This window comes from Vidua macroura, chromosome 5, assembly GCF_024509145.1.
Source record: "Vidua macroura isolate BioBank_ID:100142 chromosome 5, ASM2450914v1, whole genome shotgun sequence".
NCBI lineage: Eukaryota > Metazoa > Chordata > Aves > Passeriformes > Viduidae > Vidua > Vidua macroura.
The window spans coordinates 55,447,316-55,467,081 of record NC_071575.1 but is presented as its reverse complement, the minus strand read 5'-3'; the positions used below and the strand labels follow the sequence as shown (position 1 = coordinate 55,467,081).

The following is a 19,766-nucleotide window of genomic DNA, read 5'->3' as shown; positions in this document are numbered from 1 at the left end:
AACTCGGGTCTTATGAAGGGTATATAATGGAAAGTATCTATTGAGATGTATATTACGCTTCAGAAACCTGAGGTAATGCTTCGCCCACATTTGCTTCTTTTTATATGTGGCCTCTTTCCCTGCCCACCAAGTCCAAGTGAAGGAAACGTGTTTGCAGAATTTAGTCAGTGAGCATTTACTACCAATACTCATAGCTTCCCCTTGCTTCCCAAAAGTAGCTTCTGAATATAAAGAACTGAAATCTCAACTACAGCAGTGTCAAGACCAGTGTAAGGATGTAATTGATTGAATTGATGACAGCTCAGAGTAGGTGTTTACAGTTGTTGAGATCTCTCCCTTAAAGTAGCTTTTTTTTCCTTCCATTGTTCAGACCTGACCATATTAAACTTTCATTTCATTACCTCCAAACACAGGAAAACTAAATACACACAAACACACATTTATATAAAATACATTATTAACAAATAACACTTGCTAGTTTTAGATTATTTAGATTTTTTAAGTTAAGCATTTTACTCTTTCACAAACATAATCATTTGCTTTATTCTTAGCAACAAGAAAGAGTGATTCTTTACCTTGGTTTCATTGTAAAGCTGACCCAAAAGGGATTTCATAAAATGAGTATGCCAACCAGAAATAGTAACCACGGCGATGTCCCCAACTCAGGTATCAACTTGGGTTCTAAGGACTGGGTCTTCGCTAAAGCTGTCCCTGACTTTTATTTAATCTATGAACCAATGCCTTCTTCCAGCTTCCTAAGTTGGCAGTTTTAAAGGAAAAGGTGGGCTCCATTTCAGGCAGCATTTTTACCTTATATTTGGCACAAACTGACAAATGAAGCCTTGGTACAGAACTAAGGGTAGCTGTAGCTGAAATAAAGCAGAATTGGTGAAAGACTGACCATGACGGCAAGATGTAGAATTTCGGAGGAAACACTGGATGCACTTTCTATCATAAAGGTCTGAAATAAGGAACCAAAAAGTAGTTATAGTTGCTCATGGTTATCTAAAGAGCTGATCTAAAATAAGTAGCTGCATACAAAGTAGACCAGTTACACTTTGAAATCCTACATATATAAATAGGAAATTAAGAAAACCTTTGTAGAGGGATTTGTTATTTAGCTTAAGGAATTTTTGCAAATACCCTTTTAATCTTTGGTGTCACATGTTAAGCAGGTAGTGATACATTTCATGTCTCACTGTTTAACAGCCTCTTAACATTAGTTTTGGCATAGTTGAGCCTAATTATGTAACCAGCTCACTGAGATAGTTGTGGCTCAACACTCTTGTTTACATCAATGATAAGCTCAGCTTGATGAAAAGTTTTCTATTTTTCTTGCAAACAGAAAGTGAAGTCACTTGTACAAGAAAGAGCCTTTGAGTACTACAAAGGAATGCTCTTTGAGGGTGGTGCTAGAATGGGAATATGTAAGACTGACCACATGTAGTAAAGGGAAGCAACACTAGACTATGATTTCTGGAATTTCTGTGTAAGTGATGAAAAAATGCTGTCAGATGCAAAGGAAACATTCTCTCTTGCATTGAAATTGATATAGCAAACAAATGCTAAGGACTTATATCCGTTTTCAAGTTCCTTAAACTTAGAAGAACTAGAAGTATTCAGGAAAATAAGAATGGTCCTGGAACAACTGCAACTGCAAGAGCAGCAGCACAATCTCAAGCTTTGTTCTGAACATGTAACCTGTCTCACTAAGGGGATGTGTGAAATGGCCAGGGAGCAAGAAAAAGGAGTGTGCTCAGTGTTTCAGAATGCATTCCACAAGCAGATTACACTGAGGTTGTGTTCTGATGGACAAACAAGGCAAGAACCTGAGACATGTTCTGGTTTTTCCTCAGTGGTAGCAGATAAATGTATTTGATGTCAGATCCAATACAACCATTCTCCATGTCTCCTCACCCTAATTTAGCTTGAGAGGGAAAACCCACAGCAAGTACTTAGGGCAGGTATAAGGGCAATATAGTCTGATTTTTTCCAGTTCTTGATATTAGAGACTTTGTGAACTGGAAGTTGTTCCTTGATCTTTAGTTCTTTTGGTTCTTGATACAAGACTCATCTGTTTGCCTTTATTTTGAAGCAGCTTCTACTTTCAGCTTCCAGGAATGTCCTCTATTGGCAAGTTCCACAACATTTTTTTCATGCAATTGCTTTATTTAGTTTTATAACAAGAATGTCCTACATCTCAGGCTGTAAGACTCTGATTATTCTTCTTCATGTGAAATGGCATGGTGATGTATTTTTGTCCAAATATTCTATTGGACTTTTTACAGGAACTAGCATTGCTTCTAAGAAATTAAGTCAAACTTAAAAGAGCAATGTATGATGCTATACAACATTTGACCCTTGGGGAGTTTAAAAAAGACACCCTAAAATAAATCTCATTCTATACCGGTATTATAGATCAACTGTACTATCTGTCTTTTTGCTTTATTGAGGTTAATTCAACCTTCAGTTAATTCAATATGCGCACCTTATTTCTGTTTTTGTTAAGAAAAGCTGAACTTTATGGTAGGCTTGTAATCAGTCAAGTCAAAAGGTATTTTTCTTTTAAGAACTTAAATAGGCATGAGAAATTTATTATTTTAAGTCCCTTCAAAAATTCCAAGTGTTCAATCACTGTCCTGCTACCTACCCCATTCATTCTCTAACTTGAAGCTTCCTCCTATGTCCCCCAAATTCAGAAGAACTTGTAATACCCCACTTCAGGTTTGTAGAAGGAGCAGGAGAGTTCCTTTATGCCTTCTTGTATTTAGGGGAACTTAAACTCACTTTTTTCTTCCATGCAAGTACACTGAATATTAATTTATATTAAAGGAGAAAATAAACTTTATTGTTCTTGTGGAGCTAAAGAAAGGCAACACAAGACTTGGAGATAAGAAAATTCATTTAAGGTGAGATGGCTTTAGTTTCTTTTCCAAAGATTGCTTGATTTATTCAAGCAGCCTTTAGGGGAAAACTGCAGTAATCTTCATCCCAGTTTGTCAGCTGCCCCTGCTTATTCCATGTGAGGGCCAGCATAATATCCATGGCCTGTGTCTGAGGCAGTTACCCATAGAATCATAGCTAGAAAGGAATACATGAGTTGGAAAAGACACACAAGGATCAAAGTTCAACTCCTAGTCCCGCACAGGACATCTCCCAAGAGTCACACCATGTGCCTGAGAGAACTTTTACCTATTATCCAATTTAAACCAGTCCTGATACATGCTGCTACAGAGGTCATATAGCCACAGGTACTGTGGTGCTCCATGCACTGCTTGGGTCACAATCTAGCCCTTTTAGCTACAAAACCAAAGTTGCAGATTTTCAAACTAAGCACTTTCAATAACCACATATGGAGGATAAGATGTAACAGGACACAAATAAACTTCAGACACTCTTGCAAAACTGCAATCCAGTATCTTTTTCCTGTCTCCTTGTGTACATTTTATCTTTCTCTACCCCAAACAAATAGAGTAAAAGGCCAGTTTGAGCTGATTGCTTCTATTTCCATGGGTGATGAGGCTGTGAACAGTAGTAGACCTGAGCTCCACAACTGAATATCATCATTAGTTTAAGTCCCACAGGTAGCACCTACACACCAGAGTAAGTCTGTGGAAGGACTCTATATGATGTGAGTATGAAATTCAGCAAGATTAAACGCTTCCGATGCCTCAAGTGTACATATTCAGTGCCACTTCAAACAGTAGCTTGAGATGCCTATTCTGCAAGCACAGCAGCCCTAGGTTTTCTCTGTAGGTGATCGAAGCAAGTTCACGCAGAGAGATTCTGACAACCGGGAATTTGGAAAGCTGGAGCAACCACATAGACATTTGTATACACCTGGGCAGGATAAATTTTAGTTTGGGTTTTTGAGTTGTGGATTCCAATGTGGGGGAGTTACTTGAAGTCAATGATTAGCCTTAACATGTAGGCCTACCTACATCCTTAAACAAAAGTTTTCCTTAGTGTGGTTCCAAATTTGCAGCTATTTGCACATGTATTTCCTTCTGTCTCTTGTGAATTGTTTGATGTTCAAACTGGCTCTGGAGGAAGCTAGGTTTTCTTCCAAAGACAAGTCAAATAGATAATATTTGAATGATTTAAATTTCAAAAGCGGCCAGAGACTGGACCAACAAGTTCTGCAGGTTGCCTTTGCCAGATCTGCTCAGGCCAAGGAAGCCTGGGCAACAACAGCCACACGAAAGGGAGCAGGCTCCACCCCACCAGATCAGTTCCACTGATACATAATCTAGAGGATAAAAAGAAAACATGGTCCTGAAAACTGAAACATACACAGGTAAAGGTAGTTCCTGAATCAAGCAGGTTTAAACATAAAAAGAAAACAAACAAAACAACAAAATCCAAACCACTTTATTCCATAATTATATTTTACTCAAGTTTTCAGTCAGCAAGGAATAGTTTTCTGCCCATGATAATTTCAGTGACTCTTGACATTTTACACTAATGGAGCTTCTATCATATTACAAGTGGGCCTAACCAGAATTCTAACCTTTTGTCCATGTTACATTCCAGCAATCTATGCAGACATCCTTAACAGAAACATCTAATAAAGAAACTACAGAGCATGCAATCTTACTCTAGTTTATAGAATGCAGCACATGGCACATTAGAGTACTCCTTTCCAAAGGGATTACTTAATTAAAAAAAAAAAGGAAAACAGCACCTATCTTATAGTGGACATTTTCATAGGTAATTTTTGCACTGCAAATTAAGATACCATTACGGCAGAAGAGGGGAAAATTATTTTAAAGATTCTTTTTCCCGCAAAATCCAAGTTATTGCTTTTTCACAAACTGTTGGAATGAAGATAATCATCCTTAGTACTCAAATCTGTTATGAAACAGTGCTTGTCAAGAGGTCCAACTGCTTTTTAAGTGAATGTTTCATTAGTTTGGTAGCCTACAGGGCACAATTAGGTATTATGATGAAGCAACGATGAATATGGCTTTCCTATGTTTATAACATCGTTAGGTTTCACACTGGCAATCTGACAGCTAAGGGGGTTACAATCCTGCAGATACATAAAGTAATACATCTTTGCACACATAGATTACATATCAAATTACTGCCCTAGCACAAACCTGTTGATTTTGTATCTTATACAGGACAATTAGGACATACCTGTGCTACATGATGAAACAGACTACCAAACCAAGTAGACAGGTTTTACTTAATACCACTAAACTTGTAGGCAACCTCTCTCAAACATATGTAACAATACAACTCAGTATACTGAGCATATACTGACTAGGAATGCACTGTATTATTTACGTTAAGAAACAGGACGGAGCTAGATAGCAATTGGTACAGAGATTTTCCCTGCCTTTCCACAGAAGCTGAGTTGCAGTGCTGGAATGACAATTTGCTGCTGTCTTATATAGTTCAATCATCAGCAAAATCACATCAAAAGACTTACTTAAAATTCACAGTCAAGATGATAGAGGAAGTTTTTCCAACAGTACTAATTTTGGTTTCAAGTTTAAAGTAAAAGGAGGTAGTGCAGTAAGGTTCAACCCAATTTTACTGATGCCAGGTATATTTGCCAGTGGCCTATGGGTTGTCTTGTAATGTGATATTTGAAGAGGATTTGTTTCCATCAGTATATGTGTGTAAGAAAACATCAACTGGTCTCCTGGTTTAACATCTTCTCTTTTGTCATACCTGTAAAGAATAAAGAAGGTTTATTTTTATTCCTTGCTTTACCTATTAAAGATGGCCATTATTGCAGAGGCATGAAGCATCCAAGATGAAACACAAAAACGAACTAACATTCTCAGTTATAGCTCCTGATTAAATAGTACTAGAGAAGGAAATAGTATTTTTGAAGAATGTAGGGACTCAGTCATTCCATGCAAGTCTTTCTGCTGCTATTGTGATATAAATCATGACTCCTAGAAAATTTCTTACTAGTTCACTATTTGAATTCAGTGGAGAAAGGATTCCAAAGCCTAAGATTGTAGGAAACGGGACCAATTTTTAAGTTTTACTCTAAAAGAATTGCATTTGGAGAAATGTGGGGGTTTTCTTTGGGTTTTTTGGTGCTTTTTGTTTGCTTGTGGGGTTTTTTAGTAATTCTAAAAAATACCTTATATGGTACTTAAGCAGAAAGCTTTTTCTTCTGGTAGTCATACATTAGAGTAGGAGCCTCAGAGAATAGCAGGGAGAAGACCTCCTTGAATGCTTGAAGATAGGAGGAGCCTGGCAGTTACAGTACTAATTTGGTACTTTGTTATTTCTAAGTTCAGATCCTTGATCTACTACATGTTTGGTCAGGTCACTTTAGGTCAGCTTTTATAAACTGTCTAAGTACCAGAATACATATAAATTATATATAGAATTAAAAAAAAAAAAACATTATAAAGTAACTATTGAGTTCTATGACTATTTATTATCTACACTTACAGTTGTTTCTTAAAAGGATTTATGTTCAATCTAGCTACTGAGGAATTTACAGGATGAGAAAACAAGTGACTTAGCCATTTGGCAGGGATGTGAAAGATCTAGTTTCAGCCACTTTTCATTTGACCTAAACCCAAAACTGGAGTTTTCATTATCTCTTAAGAGCTGTATGAACCCCTTTAATCTTCTAGGAATTGAGACAGATCTCCCCCACTGTCTCATGAGGACATGGTTCTACTTTGCACTAGTTATTTGTTCTTTCACTAAGGAGAGTCAGGTGGAATTTAGAGCTTAAGGGTTAGGATATTCATACTGGACATGGCAGCCTGATTGAGTCCTCAATCCAGCAACTTCAAAGGAGAAGAAAGAGGTAAGTTCACTCCAAAATCCTCCATAAACCACTGTTAGGCTCTGTAACCTGAGTGAAGAGCAGTGCCCCATTCTTCACCTTTTCTGTTGCCTTGTTCTGTGAACTGTTTTCTACCAGCACTTGGAGCTCCCATTCTTAGGCACCTGAATCCTTCCACACATTTCACAGGCATCTTACTCAGGCCGTCATTTTCCTTGCAGATGTGGACACAGGTAGGGAAGTGGTGCAGTCCCAGCCCTACATACCCTTAAATGCACCTAGGATTAAATCCAGCCTGCATCTTTGCAGGCCTGGCCTCTCATCTGCCTGAATTCCCTGAAAAAAATCTCTACTGATATTTTTGTAATGCTGCCTGACAGGGCAGTCATTAACATTTAAGATATATGAAGGAAGTACTTTACAGAAAACCAGAGGTTTTGTGTGAATTGTTAACTAAATTTTTAACTAAAATTGTTAACTAAATTGTTAACTAAAATTTTGGCAACTCAGGAAACTAGGCTGACAGAATTCATAAATGTTACTAAACACACCGTATAATGCAGAATTATACTGCACACTGAACAGGTGTTTTCTACTTTTAAAACAATTGCATGCTAACTTCACCTGCTATTTCCAACAATATTACAATACCCCTTAGGTTGGTAGATACATCCAAACTGGCAGAAGGAACAGCATTACTTTGTAACAACATTACAAAGTACTAATTTCGGATTTTCTTCATCAGCAAGTAAAAGGCCTTTCATCTGGCTACATGCATTTCTGAATTTTATTCTTTTTAAATACTTTAAGCTTACACAGCATATTTATTCAAGGTTCAAAGAGACTGCACTAATTGAAGACAAGATTGTAACACCTGCTCTGTGTAAGAACCTGCATCAAGCTCCTTTCAAGAAAAATAATAGATCGCTTGCATTTTTCTTGAGGCAAATAGATCTAATCTGAGCACTACTGAAAGCTGATAACTTGAAGACACTTTTATTTATGGATTGCAGTTATCTGATGAATCATCAGCCTTCACAGCCACCCCACCCCTAATCTGTTTCCACCTGACATATACTGTCTATGAAGATGTTAAGTTAGTTTTCACCCATCTGAAAGGATGTCATTTTCTTGGACAATGAGAAAATGGACAGTTGGTGCCAATAAACTTTGCACTACTGTGCTGTCAGACCAAGTGGTAGTCCTGTGTATGATGCTCAGTTGTGAATTTTGCCTGATTTTTTTAATGTGAAACTTTATGCTGAATCAGCCCTTCCTTCAGCCTTTGTTTTGCTGAGTACAGATAAAAGTGAAAGAGAAACTGCTCTGTAACACCATGAAACATTTATCAGTGACAGGGATATTATTATTCATTCACCTTCCAATCCCACTAGGCCTTACAAGCCTTACAAACCCAAAGCAATCCAACACTCACCAACTCAAAAAGCTCATTGGAATGAAACATTACTGAGAGACTAGAGTTGTATTCAGAGTAGTGTGTGTATTTAAGTATATTTTTGTGGGTACTCTCAGCTCAGTCAGAGAGAAAGAGAAAGGTTTTCTAACCAGGCAAGAGCCTGGGAAACAGTTGGGAAAGAATGTAAATAATTCTCTAATCTATCTTGTTATTCACATTGTTTATAGATATGTTCTGCTACTGTGCATCATTCACTGCACACCAATGGTATGACATGTTTTTACTCTAAGACCAATGAAATGAGTCTTCTCGATGTTCTCTATGTATAGAGTGGTACATTTGAAATAAAGAGAGAGTTCATTTTATTAGCCTTCTGATCTGGAGTTCTCTGTTCCCGTCCTGCTCAACAACATCATATTTTAAAACCCCAAATATTGAAACATTTTAGCTATCATGCACATTCTATCCCTTGTACTCTAGCAGGTTAATGTCTCATCCCATGGTTTAAGACTTTCTCCAGATTCAGCATACTAAAAACCAATTTGAAATTGGTTCAACAGTAGATTGGTAATTGTGAAGGCTTTAAACAGTCTGTACCATCATCATGAGAGTGCTTAGAAATAAAAAGGCATAGTGAGATCAATGATTTTTGTAATTCCCCTGTAAGCATTCTTTCCCCTTCTTCTGTTTTACTTCCAAAGAACTTTTATCTCTAAACATACCAGTAATTAAATTATGTTCATCTGATCCTGAATACTGTGACTGGGGAAAGTGTGACTATGCTCAAAATACTTCTTAAATCAAAATCTGCTTGTATTGCTTTTGTTTTGTGCAGTAAGAAGGGAGGCTTTGTGCCACCTTCTAATGAGTAATTTTCATTAAGATAATTTTCATTTAAATTAAAATCTTATGCTTCAGCTGAAGAGGTAGGCTTAAAAGTCAGAAAGGCGCCTACTTTTTGGTTTTCATCCTGAAAAGCAAATGATACCTCACAATGTCTCCTACTATTCAGTCCAATATTACAACTCTTTTTAAAAAGTGTCTATGTATCACTGCTGGTCATAGTAACAAAACACTCAACAGCCTTTCCTCAGAGCTAATGAACGTGCTCACAGCAGCAGCTTCAATGCCATCTGTATGAGGGATAATCCACATAAAAACAGATTTTCAATATTAAAATGTACATGAGCCTCACATTGCCACACATCATTCAGACAAATAATTATATACACTGCTCTGCCAAGAAAGCTCTGTTTCACAAGGTCTAGTTGGGTATCAGACCTAGCTGCATTAAACATATTGGTATAAAGTTTTGGTAAGCTAACAATTTTTGTGCTGGTTCTGATGTCTTTAGAATCACAGAATCATTAAGGTTGGAAAAGATGTCTAAAAGCATCAAGCCAAATCATTACCTTAGCACCACTACCACATCCACCATTAAACCATGGCCCCAAGTGCCACAGCCACACTTTTAACACTTCCAGGAATGGTGACTCCACCACTTCCCTGGGCAGCAAGTTCCAGTGCTTGACAAGCCTTGCCATGAAGGATTTTTTCCTAGTATCACACCTAAACCTCTCCTGGCACAACTTGAGGCCATTCCTCTTGTTATTTGAAATATTCCATGCTATAGAGCAAATCAGAATCAATCAAAACAATGAAAAAACACTGCAGTGCTTTATTTCTGAAATGGCAGCACTGCAGACATCAAAAATTCTCTGAAGAGTCATATAGTTCTTAAGCTGGTTTAATAAATACGCTGTACCAGAAATTGTGTTTGCAATATTTATCCCTGTGCATATGTAAAAAAAGAAAAAGCAGGCTACTGTCCTCAGATCAAAAAACCTCATTCAGAACATACCTCCAATCGGAATTGATTTCTAGAAACCGAGAAACTCCTGTTTGTGCTGCAGCCACATCAATATGAACAGAGACATCTACATAAATAAACAGAATACAGTTTCAAAATTCTTCCAAGTACACGCTTATTATAATAAATTAACAAAATAGTAACAAAGAAGATGTGTGTACCTAGTTTGAAAAAGTGGTATTCAATACATGAAAAGATATACTGAAATTAAGATTAGGTGAACATACCTCAAGCCAGCTTTACATACCTGCTGTTGAAGGTACCAACTCATGCAACTTCTGAATTGCCACTCCTCCAGGATAATTGAAATGTGAAACATATAAAGATGTTCCTGAATAAACAGCATTAAGTAGAAGATGCATTATAATAAAGAACGATCCAAGTTTGTACAGCCAGGATCTCCGGTAGTTATTCAGACTGTGGAGGAAAAGAAAAACAAGGAAGAATAAACTGTTATTTTCTTTCATACTGGTCACTGACTACTGTGACACAACTGTTACAGAAACTCCACTTCTAGATAATAAATATTAATATAAATTTTATTAACCCTGTATGGCATGTATTTATTACCAATTTCTAGAAGATTAATTTCTAGTGACATTTAAATTAGAATATTCTCATTAATAAAGCTAAGACAAACTTACTAATAAAGCTAAGTATTTCTGTGTTTAAAAACTTCAGCTATGAATATATTCTCTTTTAACTAAGTTAAACTCTGAACTTCAATTTGTTTACTCAATATACCCGAACAGAACTATTTAACTCCATGTTTCACAAGCCTCGCCTGTGTATTAAACTATCTCCTGAGGTAAACTGTGTTAAACAGCTCAGGAATACACTGGAATATGTCTTCTTTTCTGGTAAATAAACTGCATTGTAACAATGTAACCGTAAAATTAGGGCTCTATTCTCAATTCTCCTCCAGACTTCTCAAATAGTCCCATCAAAGTATTTGACTTTTCTCTGTTTCCACTTCTCTCTGCAGTCAAATGGGTACAAAGACCTCAAACTCCTTTCTACAGCATATGAATATTTCAATATGACCCAGAGTTCAAGATGAAAAAAAGTGCATAAGAACATCACTAATAGTTTTCCTTTTGCATTTTCACAGGAAAAAAACCCAACAAACCGGATTTTGAACTTACATTCGTGAGCACATTTTAGCAGCCACTATGTTGAAAACAGGGAAAGTATAGATGATGAAACGCAGCTCTTTGTGTGGGAGAAATGAATACAAGAAAATAAAGCCCAGTGCTGGCAAAAGTAAAATCCGAGTTCTCTTTTCTGTTACCCCTAAAGGTACAAATATTATGCTGCATCCCAAAGCACGAGGCAGGGCTGAATAGAAATACCACAGGAAGGGAGAGGTCTTCAAGGTGAAAAGAGTTAAGGATGCTTTCACTGCTAACAGGTAAAGTAACTATTCTTTACATTAGTACCCACAAATTTTGCAAAGATGCAGTATACTTTTTGTATACATATTCTTCCAGCCTTCATTTCCTGTCTTATCTTTGGAGAACTAAAAGCAGTTGCTTAATTACATTCATATTACCCAAAAGAGGCAAATCAAATGGCAGTAATGATGGGCAACATGAAAAACCAAGGGGAAAAAAACCTGGCTTTATATTGTTAGAACACAAAGAGGCAAGAAAGAAGTTAGCAGACGAGACTTACAGCTTGCAGAAACATCTAAGAGACAGATATTGTCTCATAAGTTTTAAAAAATGAAAAGTAGAATCTAACACCCTGAGTCTCAGGAGTAAGTCACATCAAGTCTTTGCTTTGGTTGGTAGGGTTCTTTTTCTCTGGATGTTTCAAAGGATACTCCCCAGTTGGAACTTTTGTTTAAAACTGTGTTATACCAGAGCACTTTCCCCTCAGGCCACACAAGCTGCCTCCAAAATAGAGAATCCACAGCAACTGTTAGCCCTAAAAGAATTAAAGAGACACAAATCTGCATGAACTAAAAACCAGGGAAAAGCAAACTAACACATTTGAATAGCACATATACAGCATTTTGAGACCAACATAAACTAAAACATGCATTGTAAGCCTCACCCAAAACCACAGAGAAGGCTGAATATCTCTGTCTTGCAGGGAAGGGAGGCACTTCTGAACAGAAGCCTTTAAAGAAGCATGTTAGACATGAATCCAATTGGGATTCACCCCACTCCAACCCCAGGTTTGAAAGAAAGGGTTTAACTGAGGCTTGTTTTAGAAGAGTATTAAGAGGATTAAATGTAATGAACAATAAGAAGCTCATGTTAACTTCAAATAGTAGTAAATAAATTTTTATTGTAAAACTACAATTGTTTTTTGTTAAGTTAAAGAAACAATCACAAAGTTTGCTACTATTCATCAGGTGGAGAGAGAAGGAGAATAAGGGATGAAAGGCAAAAAGAAAGCAGCAAAACTGTCAGCCCTATCTCTTCCACTCAGCTCTGTGAAAACTGCTCTAGTATTCAAGGATTTCACTCAAATAGGAAAGGGGAGTGCCAGTGCTTAATTCCCACTGGACCTCCAAACTCTTACATCATGAGATGCCTCCAAATGCACCTAGCATAACTGTTTGGTGTTTCTATTGCGCACTCCGTGCAAGGGACAGCACGCTGCCAGGGGTCATCATCACATATCTGACAACAGTATTTTAAATTAGGTAAGCTGATGGAGCAACTTAGTATATTTATGTGCATATGCACGAGGTCTTCCACAGATGGGTAGAGACAAGGGAATTTTTCAACCTCTCCAGCGTGGAGATCACTTAAGCTGTTACATTTAATTTAATAACGGAACAGAGTTGAACTGCAACTCTCCCCACAACCCTCCTGCTTCCTGTATCTCTGTCACACAGTTGTATTTTATCCTGGGACTCAGCTTATCACCATGGCAATAGATACTACAACTGATAATATGCACAAGTAGCAACAGCCAGGTACTAATTGTACTGAAGTCAACTTGTACATCTCAGCCTCAAGATCAGGACATTATATGGTAAGCATCTAAAGACAGAGGCCACAGTAGCTTTCTCTGCTCTGCATACATCTATTTCCTCACATAGAAATTTTCAAAGAAATAAAAAATCTTATCATATTATTAGCAAATAGAATCAAACTAAAACAATAACAACTCACAACACCCCCCTTACCCTCTCTCCACTGCTACCCCCCAAAAAAAACCCTTAAGGGCCATTCAACAGATCAATCAGTCAAAATTCCAGACTTCTCTTGAACTTAACGTCATGTGCTTTCTTCCAAGCAAACACTTACCCAACCAAAACATTCCAGCAGGAACAGCATGGGAAAGCACCTTGAAAACGGAGATTCTTTTAGTTAATAACGTCACCAGGAGCATGAGGCCTAAGAATATGCAGAGCTCTGATCTGAAGACTATAATTGCCAAAGCTGAGAACCAAATGAATGGCCTTTGCTTTTGCTGTATCCAAAATGTCAATGCCAGGAGCACTGCAAAAAAAACCACCGAAACAAACAAAAAAAACCCCAAAACACATCATCCAACATACTGAACTATTTATTTTCTAAAGGGTAACACTCAATGCTATCTTCTTGTTCCTCTAACATCCCACCAACCCTATCTTGGTCTTCCTACCATTTCTAGTCCAGAAATTCTTCCTTTATTAGAGAAATGTAATTTGGAACAATGCACAGCTTTATACTGTTGATGCTTAAGTAATTAGGAAAAGTATAACCACAGAAGGAACACATGGGAACTCTTTCCCGGCAGTGTATCTAATAGTTATTGGCGGGGGGGGGGGGGCGGGGGACAGGAAGAAAAACAAACCTTTAGGGAGTACTAAAAGCTTCTCAAACTACGATTCATAATTATTACTGCTCAATATCAGCTGGGCAATTATTTTATTCTCCTGGCTAAGTATATTCTATACTCATGATAACACAAACTCGTTTCAAACATAAAAATGACACTACAGACTACTGCTGAGGGAGAAAGATCTATAAATTCATTTACATTATTAGGTGGGACACACCATATCTCTACAGACTAAGTTGTCTCTGTTTTTGGTTTAAATCTTGACATAGTAAAGTGCTCAGGATCCTAAGGAAAACATGAAATACTAAGGTACAAAGTCATGAAACAACTTGTATTTTTTATCTGAGACATTACTAGACAGTTTATCTGACAATTCATCTGCTTTTCTTTCTCATTTCTCATCTATACAGGTTCTTACATCACCTTCACAATGTTATTAGCTGAACAACTTGCACTGAAGCATTTAGTGACTCAGTAAGTATCTGTCACATGTGATTAATTTTCCTCTTTATCAACTTGGGGGGAAAACCATATATGTAGAGAAAGGTTTGACGTTGATTTTTTTTTTTTCAGTAAGTATAGAAACTGCTGCATTTTTAGACAGCTTCAGAAGAGGAAGGTGGAGATGGTGCAGTAGGAATTCCTTCTACAGTCCCATGAGAAAAGTCCTTTCCTGTGCCGACCAAGTTCACAGGGTTTTTTTTGAACTGCAGGTGTACCTCATCCCTTTTCATAGCTCTATGCATTAGACATATGCACTAGCTAATTAAAGCCATCTGACAAAACCCACATGTACTCAGATTCAATAAAACTTGATTAAACAGTCACTGTAAGCAAAGATGGTAAAAAGAGAAAGAAATCTCAAGCTTTCTAGTCTTGTTATCACACAATTTAATCAAGTAGGTATGCTAATTTGGTCTGACCATACTTTTCCTGTGCTTTCCTTACTGATACATTTGAAAAGAAGTTTTAAATTTTTAATTTTTTCCCATGAAATACCTACCGAATGGAAGTGCAAAGACGTTAGGGAGGGTTCTTGTACAGTAAAACATCAAATGAAACTGAGTAACAGTGATGAGACAGAAGATGGATGCTGTAGTTGCTCCAAACTGTTTTCTAACTTCTTTCTGCAGCTTCCATAAGGTGTAAATCACACTGAGCCCCAAACTTCCTCGGACTATCAGGAGAATAAAAACGGGAATCAAAGAGTAGTATCAATCAGATGGATCACTGATGAATGGCCATGTTACATAATGTAATGGGAAGACATTCTTAAGATACCACAATATAACTACCTTCAAAGAAACAAAAAGGCAAACAAAACTCCATTTAGTTTATCTGTTCTAATCCACTTTTAATTTGTCTGGTAGTTTTGCACAAAGGTCAGTGCTTTCATGCTGAAGTTAACAATCCTTTCTGAAGTGTGCATGGAGGGAACTCTCAGAAGAGACTTGAGACACTTGCTTTTTCTACACTGCTTGACATTTGTTAGCACAGACTTTCTGTGTGCTGTTAGTTATGCCCCAAAGAGGGAGCTGAATGGCCATGCTGGCCCCAAGTACCATAGTATGGGTTTTACTTCACTGAGGAAAAGAATATCATGATTTAACTATTGATCCAAATGTAGCAACAATGTTTTAACTGGTGCTCTAATGGGTGACATCTCTAAGGATTTGAAGTTCTCATACCTATCAGCTGGGAATAAAACTTGGACATTCTTAGCACAGAAAATACGTAGATAGCCGGGCTGGAAAGAGCAGCAATAAAAATTGGTCCAAGGAACGTTCTTGGGACAACTCCAGGAAATTCATGATGATCATACTGCAAAAAGGAGAATCTACGTAAAATAAGCAAATTAGAAACAAGAGAAAATAAATCATATTCACACCGCATTTATCCTACAGATAGTGCAGGGAATTGCCATCTTTAACACTGTACAAAAATGAAGACATTATTTTCAATTTACCTTATCCAAGTCCAGCTGGTGGTACACCACATCATGGATAGCTTGTAGGTTAAAGCTTTCCTCCACTTTTGTAAAAGGACAGATAGTTAAATGAACAAAGGCCACTGCAATCAGCAGCAGCAGCAATGGGAATGACCGCCCACTTGAGCTCCTCTTCTGAGCCATCTTGGGTTTGAAATTCAGATATATCCTATTAATATTAAAAAGAAAATAAATTACATAAATAACATGGCATGAAGTGTACAACCAGAAAGAAAGACTGATAATGCAAGGAAAATATACTACAGCAGTCAAAATTTCAAACAAAGACTAGTAAGACAAAAAATCCAGGAAATTTTTTACTACATTCAATGAATTAAGGTAGTCAAAAATATATTCAGAAGCATTTCAGAATTTATGCCACCATCTGTAGATATGATTGTTTTAATTTTCACCTAAAAAACCTCAAGACAACATGGATCCTACCTAAGAAAGTACATCCCTTTGCATTCCCTACTGCCCCACTGCTGAGTGCCACCTCAGTTACATCTGTGATTTGTGGGACAGATAGCTTTGTAATTTACCCCACTTTAACTGCACACTGGATTTACACATGATCTTTAGAACATACTCGCTTGTTTATTCAGGGCTCCAAAAACTGTGGGAGAGGATCCACAAGGATAAGAAATTCTTGAGAACAGAGCACTTTGATCTCCAGAGTACTTTGAGTTTGCCAGCAGCTTGGTCTGGACTTGGCCAGAGAAGGACAAATCCCCTCTGGCACCCACATATGTCACTATGGCAGAAGACATTCTGTACCCCATACTTCACACTTCTACCCAGAAATGAAGGCCCCCTCTACCTAGTGCTTCATTTCACAACACTGCTGAGCCATTCTTATGGAAGTATTTATGTTGTATTTTATCATTATGATAAAATCATGTGTCCAGGTGATGTCAGAGCAAATCTATTTCGTGTTCTTTTAATTTAAGCTTCCCAATTTTTTGTAAATTTACAATTTAATAAAAGAGATTTTGATTATTGTTATTCTTGCTCTGTTCTCACAGAGAAAAATTTCAAAACCAGCACTTTTAAGGTACAGCTGGGGTTTTGGTTAGAGATGTTTTCTCGTGTGTTTTGGACTAAATATGTCCATCAAACAGATGTAAGATAGTTGGCAGATTTCCTGGGATCACTTAGCAACTGCCTCCTAGAGCTACCTTTTCCTGAACTGATGTTTGTGCTGCTCATTAGTAAAAATGAACAAGCTCATGTTCCTTGTATTCACAATGAGCACAAATAAATCCTGAAATATGTGTACTTCCTGTAAATTGCATGTCTCTGCATATTATTTTAAATATCTCACTGACTGCATCTCTTTTTATGATAATTGTTTCTGCAGCAGACTGTAACTGAAGCTCTAAGCCTGAGCTCAAAGACAGAGCCTTGTCAGCAGTCTAAACAAACCCTTCACCCCAGGAAGTGGGAATAGCCTTTTTAACCTGTGCCTAGTATTATTTCTTTACAAGAATGGATAACCATAGTTTATGCTACAACAGAATCCTTTTTTGCACAAGAGTAGGAAAAGAGGTATGGGACTGACACCAGGACACCTCAAAAAGTGTCTGGCAGGAATTAAGTCCCTGCACAGGGCAATTTAAGTTGCTAAAATTTTTGCTAAATTATTACAATAAATGCAGAAGAATCTCATGATTCTGGTCAAATTTAATTGAAGAGAAAAATGGACACAGAAGGGTCAATCCACTGCTGCACACAGCAACACTGGCACTTGAGCCACTCGTGCATCAGGTGAAACAGCATACTCACCTGCAAGGTAGCTAGTCCTGACTCCAAATTCATAGCTTCTTAACACTGCAGGTATTTTAGGACCCAATATATCCTTATAAAAGGACCCAAGTGCCAAGAAGCTCTATTTTTTCCTTCTTAACTACATCATCTGCATAACAACGAGCTGTTACCATCATCTATAAATACTGCATTCATTATCCTCTGACCGATCTACAACACAGCCTGCTCCTGGTATCTTTAGCTGATAACCACATGAGTAATTAGTCCCCAACTTCCTAAATCAGAATGAAAGTGAAGCTACATATCCCACACACAGTTTATCACAAGCTTTTTTTTTAATCTTGTTGACTCCAATCCTTTTGTATGCCTGAAAAAAGCACGACAGCATACTTGTACATCTTGAAGATAATTATATGCAGAAATTCCCTGAAGGTTTTTTATCTTCTAGATAAAAAAACCAAAGCATGAAGATAACACCCAGGTTTCTGAGATAAAGACTAATAAATTCAGTGGTCTTTTAAATGCCAGAACCACAGAAACAGCTTTTCACTTAATAAAAATAATTTAATACTGAATCTTAGAGGCATAATCATAAGCAATACACATAGGTTTGTCCATTGATTACACTCCGGCAACTTCAGAACAATCTTCCTCAGGCCTCTACAACATAGCCACACTGACTTCCCCCAGGAATCTATATCAAAACTGAATCATAGAAGAGCAGGGGTTTTTATCACAAAGGATTAATCTTTTCCTGGGATTAAACTGGATGGAAAAAAAAAAAACAACTGGGTTTTCATGTTAAAAAAAAAAAAAAAAAAGCTGATGTATTTCCATCAAAAATGGTTTGTTGCTGTTTTATACTTTTTCAGTGGAAATACCATTAGTTCACATAGATTTTTTTTTTCTTTCCATGAAAAACCTACCATATTAAGCTCACTTCGGTTTTTCAGACATGCTTCAGAAGAGCTGTGATAGAGTTTGGCAGCCAAACTGCATGTTAAATCTGTCTACAGAGTCATTTCACTCCCTCAAACGGAGGAATCTAAGCAGAACCACCAAGCACACCCCAGCATAAGGTCTTCCCTCTTAGGCTTAATCTAGCATTGGCAAAACCCATTTTGTATTATCTTAAATTGTCATGGCTTTTTTCCTATGTTTTAATAGCTCTTGTAAGTTTGATCTAGAGTTAATACCTCAGTGAGGTCAGATTTAAACCTTTCAGTTGCTGGGTTTGCTTTTTTTTCTTGTATTAGGAAAAAACTGCAGTTTACTATTCTTATATACGCTTTCTCATGAGTTTCGAGACTGGCTTAAAAAAAAATAAAAAACTAAGAGGGAAAAAAAAAAGAAGAGAAGGTTGAGGCAGGAAATACAGTGTGGGACGCTAATAGACGCAAAGATACGGCCAAGCGATAAAGAAATGGAACTCCTGGAGCCGGGGAAGAAACATGCAGAATGCTCTGCACTGAAACCTACCCAAACCCAACCCGACCACCTTCCCCCCGCCCCCATCATTCCCGGGCGCCCCGGGCCCAACAGGAGCCCAGCCCGGCCGAGCCGAGCCGTGGCAGCCCCGCAGGTGCGCGCCGGGGCGGGTTTGAAGCGCCGCCCGCGTCAGGTCGCTCCTGAGAGGGGGCTCCATGAGGGCTCCGGGCCGAGACCAAGCACCACCCGGCGCTCCTGCAGCCGCCGGCACCGCCCCGAGGCCGCCCGGCCCCCGCGGCAGGGGCAGGCACCGCGCCCCGCGCACACCCCTCAGGAGGCGGCTGCCCTGCCCTGCCCGGCCGCGCTCCCTCCCGCCACGCCACAGCTCCCGCGTCCGGGAGGCGGAGAGCTGGGGCGGCCGCCTAGCAGCGCCCGGCGGAGCTCCCGGGAACGCCCTCCGGCCCGGCTGCAGCAGAGGCACGGGCAGCTGGCGGCTCTCCCGCTCGGCCGCTGCCCCATCCATCCATCCCTCCCTCCCTCCCAGCCTGCCGCCCGCCCCGCCGGCCCGGGCAGCGCCCGCCGCCAGCCCCGCACTCACCGCGCGCGCGCTCACGTGGCCGCCCCGCAGAGCGCGCCGGCAGCGCGGGAGCGGCGGCGCCAGCCCTGCGAACACGTGACCGCCTCCCCCGCCGGCCATATTGGGTGAGGGCAGGGCACGCCCCCGGCGGCAGAAGGTCTCCGA

General features: G+C 38.8%; 1 protein-coding gene across 1 annotated transcript; it reads right to left on the bottom strand.

Moving 5' to 3' along the window:
- Nucleotides 1-4,353: 4,353 nt before the first annotated feature.
- ALG12 (ALG12 alpha-1,6-mannosyltransferase) lies at nucleotides 4,354-19,722 on the bottom strand. Its single transcript, XM_053978465.1, has 10 exons — nucleotides 19,623-19,722; nucleotides 15,809-15,998; nucleotides 15,531-15,663; nucleotides 14,846-15,019; nucleotides 13,323-13,517; nucleotides 11,882-11,985; nucleotides 11,202-11,425; nucleotides 10,304-10,473; nucleotides 10,048-10,123; nucleotides 4,354-5,682 (listed from the first exon to the last, which is right to left on the bottom strand). Exons 2-10 carry the CDS (start codon nucleotides 15,971-15,973, stop codon nucleotides 5,451-5,453), a joined length of 1,473 nt encoding a protein of 490 aa, XP_053834440.1. The 5' UTR covers nucleotides 15,974-15,998; nucleotides 19,623-19,722; the 3' UTR covers nucleotides 4,354-5,450.
- Nucleotides 19,723-19,766: the final 44 nt, after the last annotated feature.

Coding starts and splice junctions, on each gene's coding strand:
- ALG12 (XM_053978465.1), bottom strand. CDS start 15,973: ATGGCTCAGAAGAGGAGCTCAAGTGGGCGGTCATTCCCATTGCTGCTG. Junction 15,020..15,530: donor GTTTTATTCCCAGCTGATAG/GTATGAGAACTT, acceptor TTCTCCTGATAG/TCCGAGGAAGTTTGGGGCTC. Junction 10,474..11,201: donor GCTAAAATGTGCTCACGAAT/GTAAGTTCAAAA, acceptor TTTCCTCCACAG/TCTGAATAACTACCGGAGAT.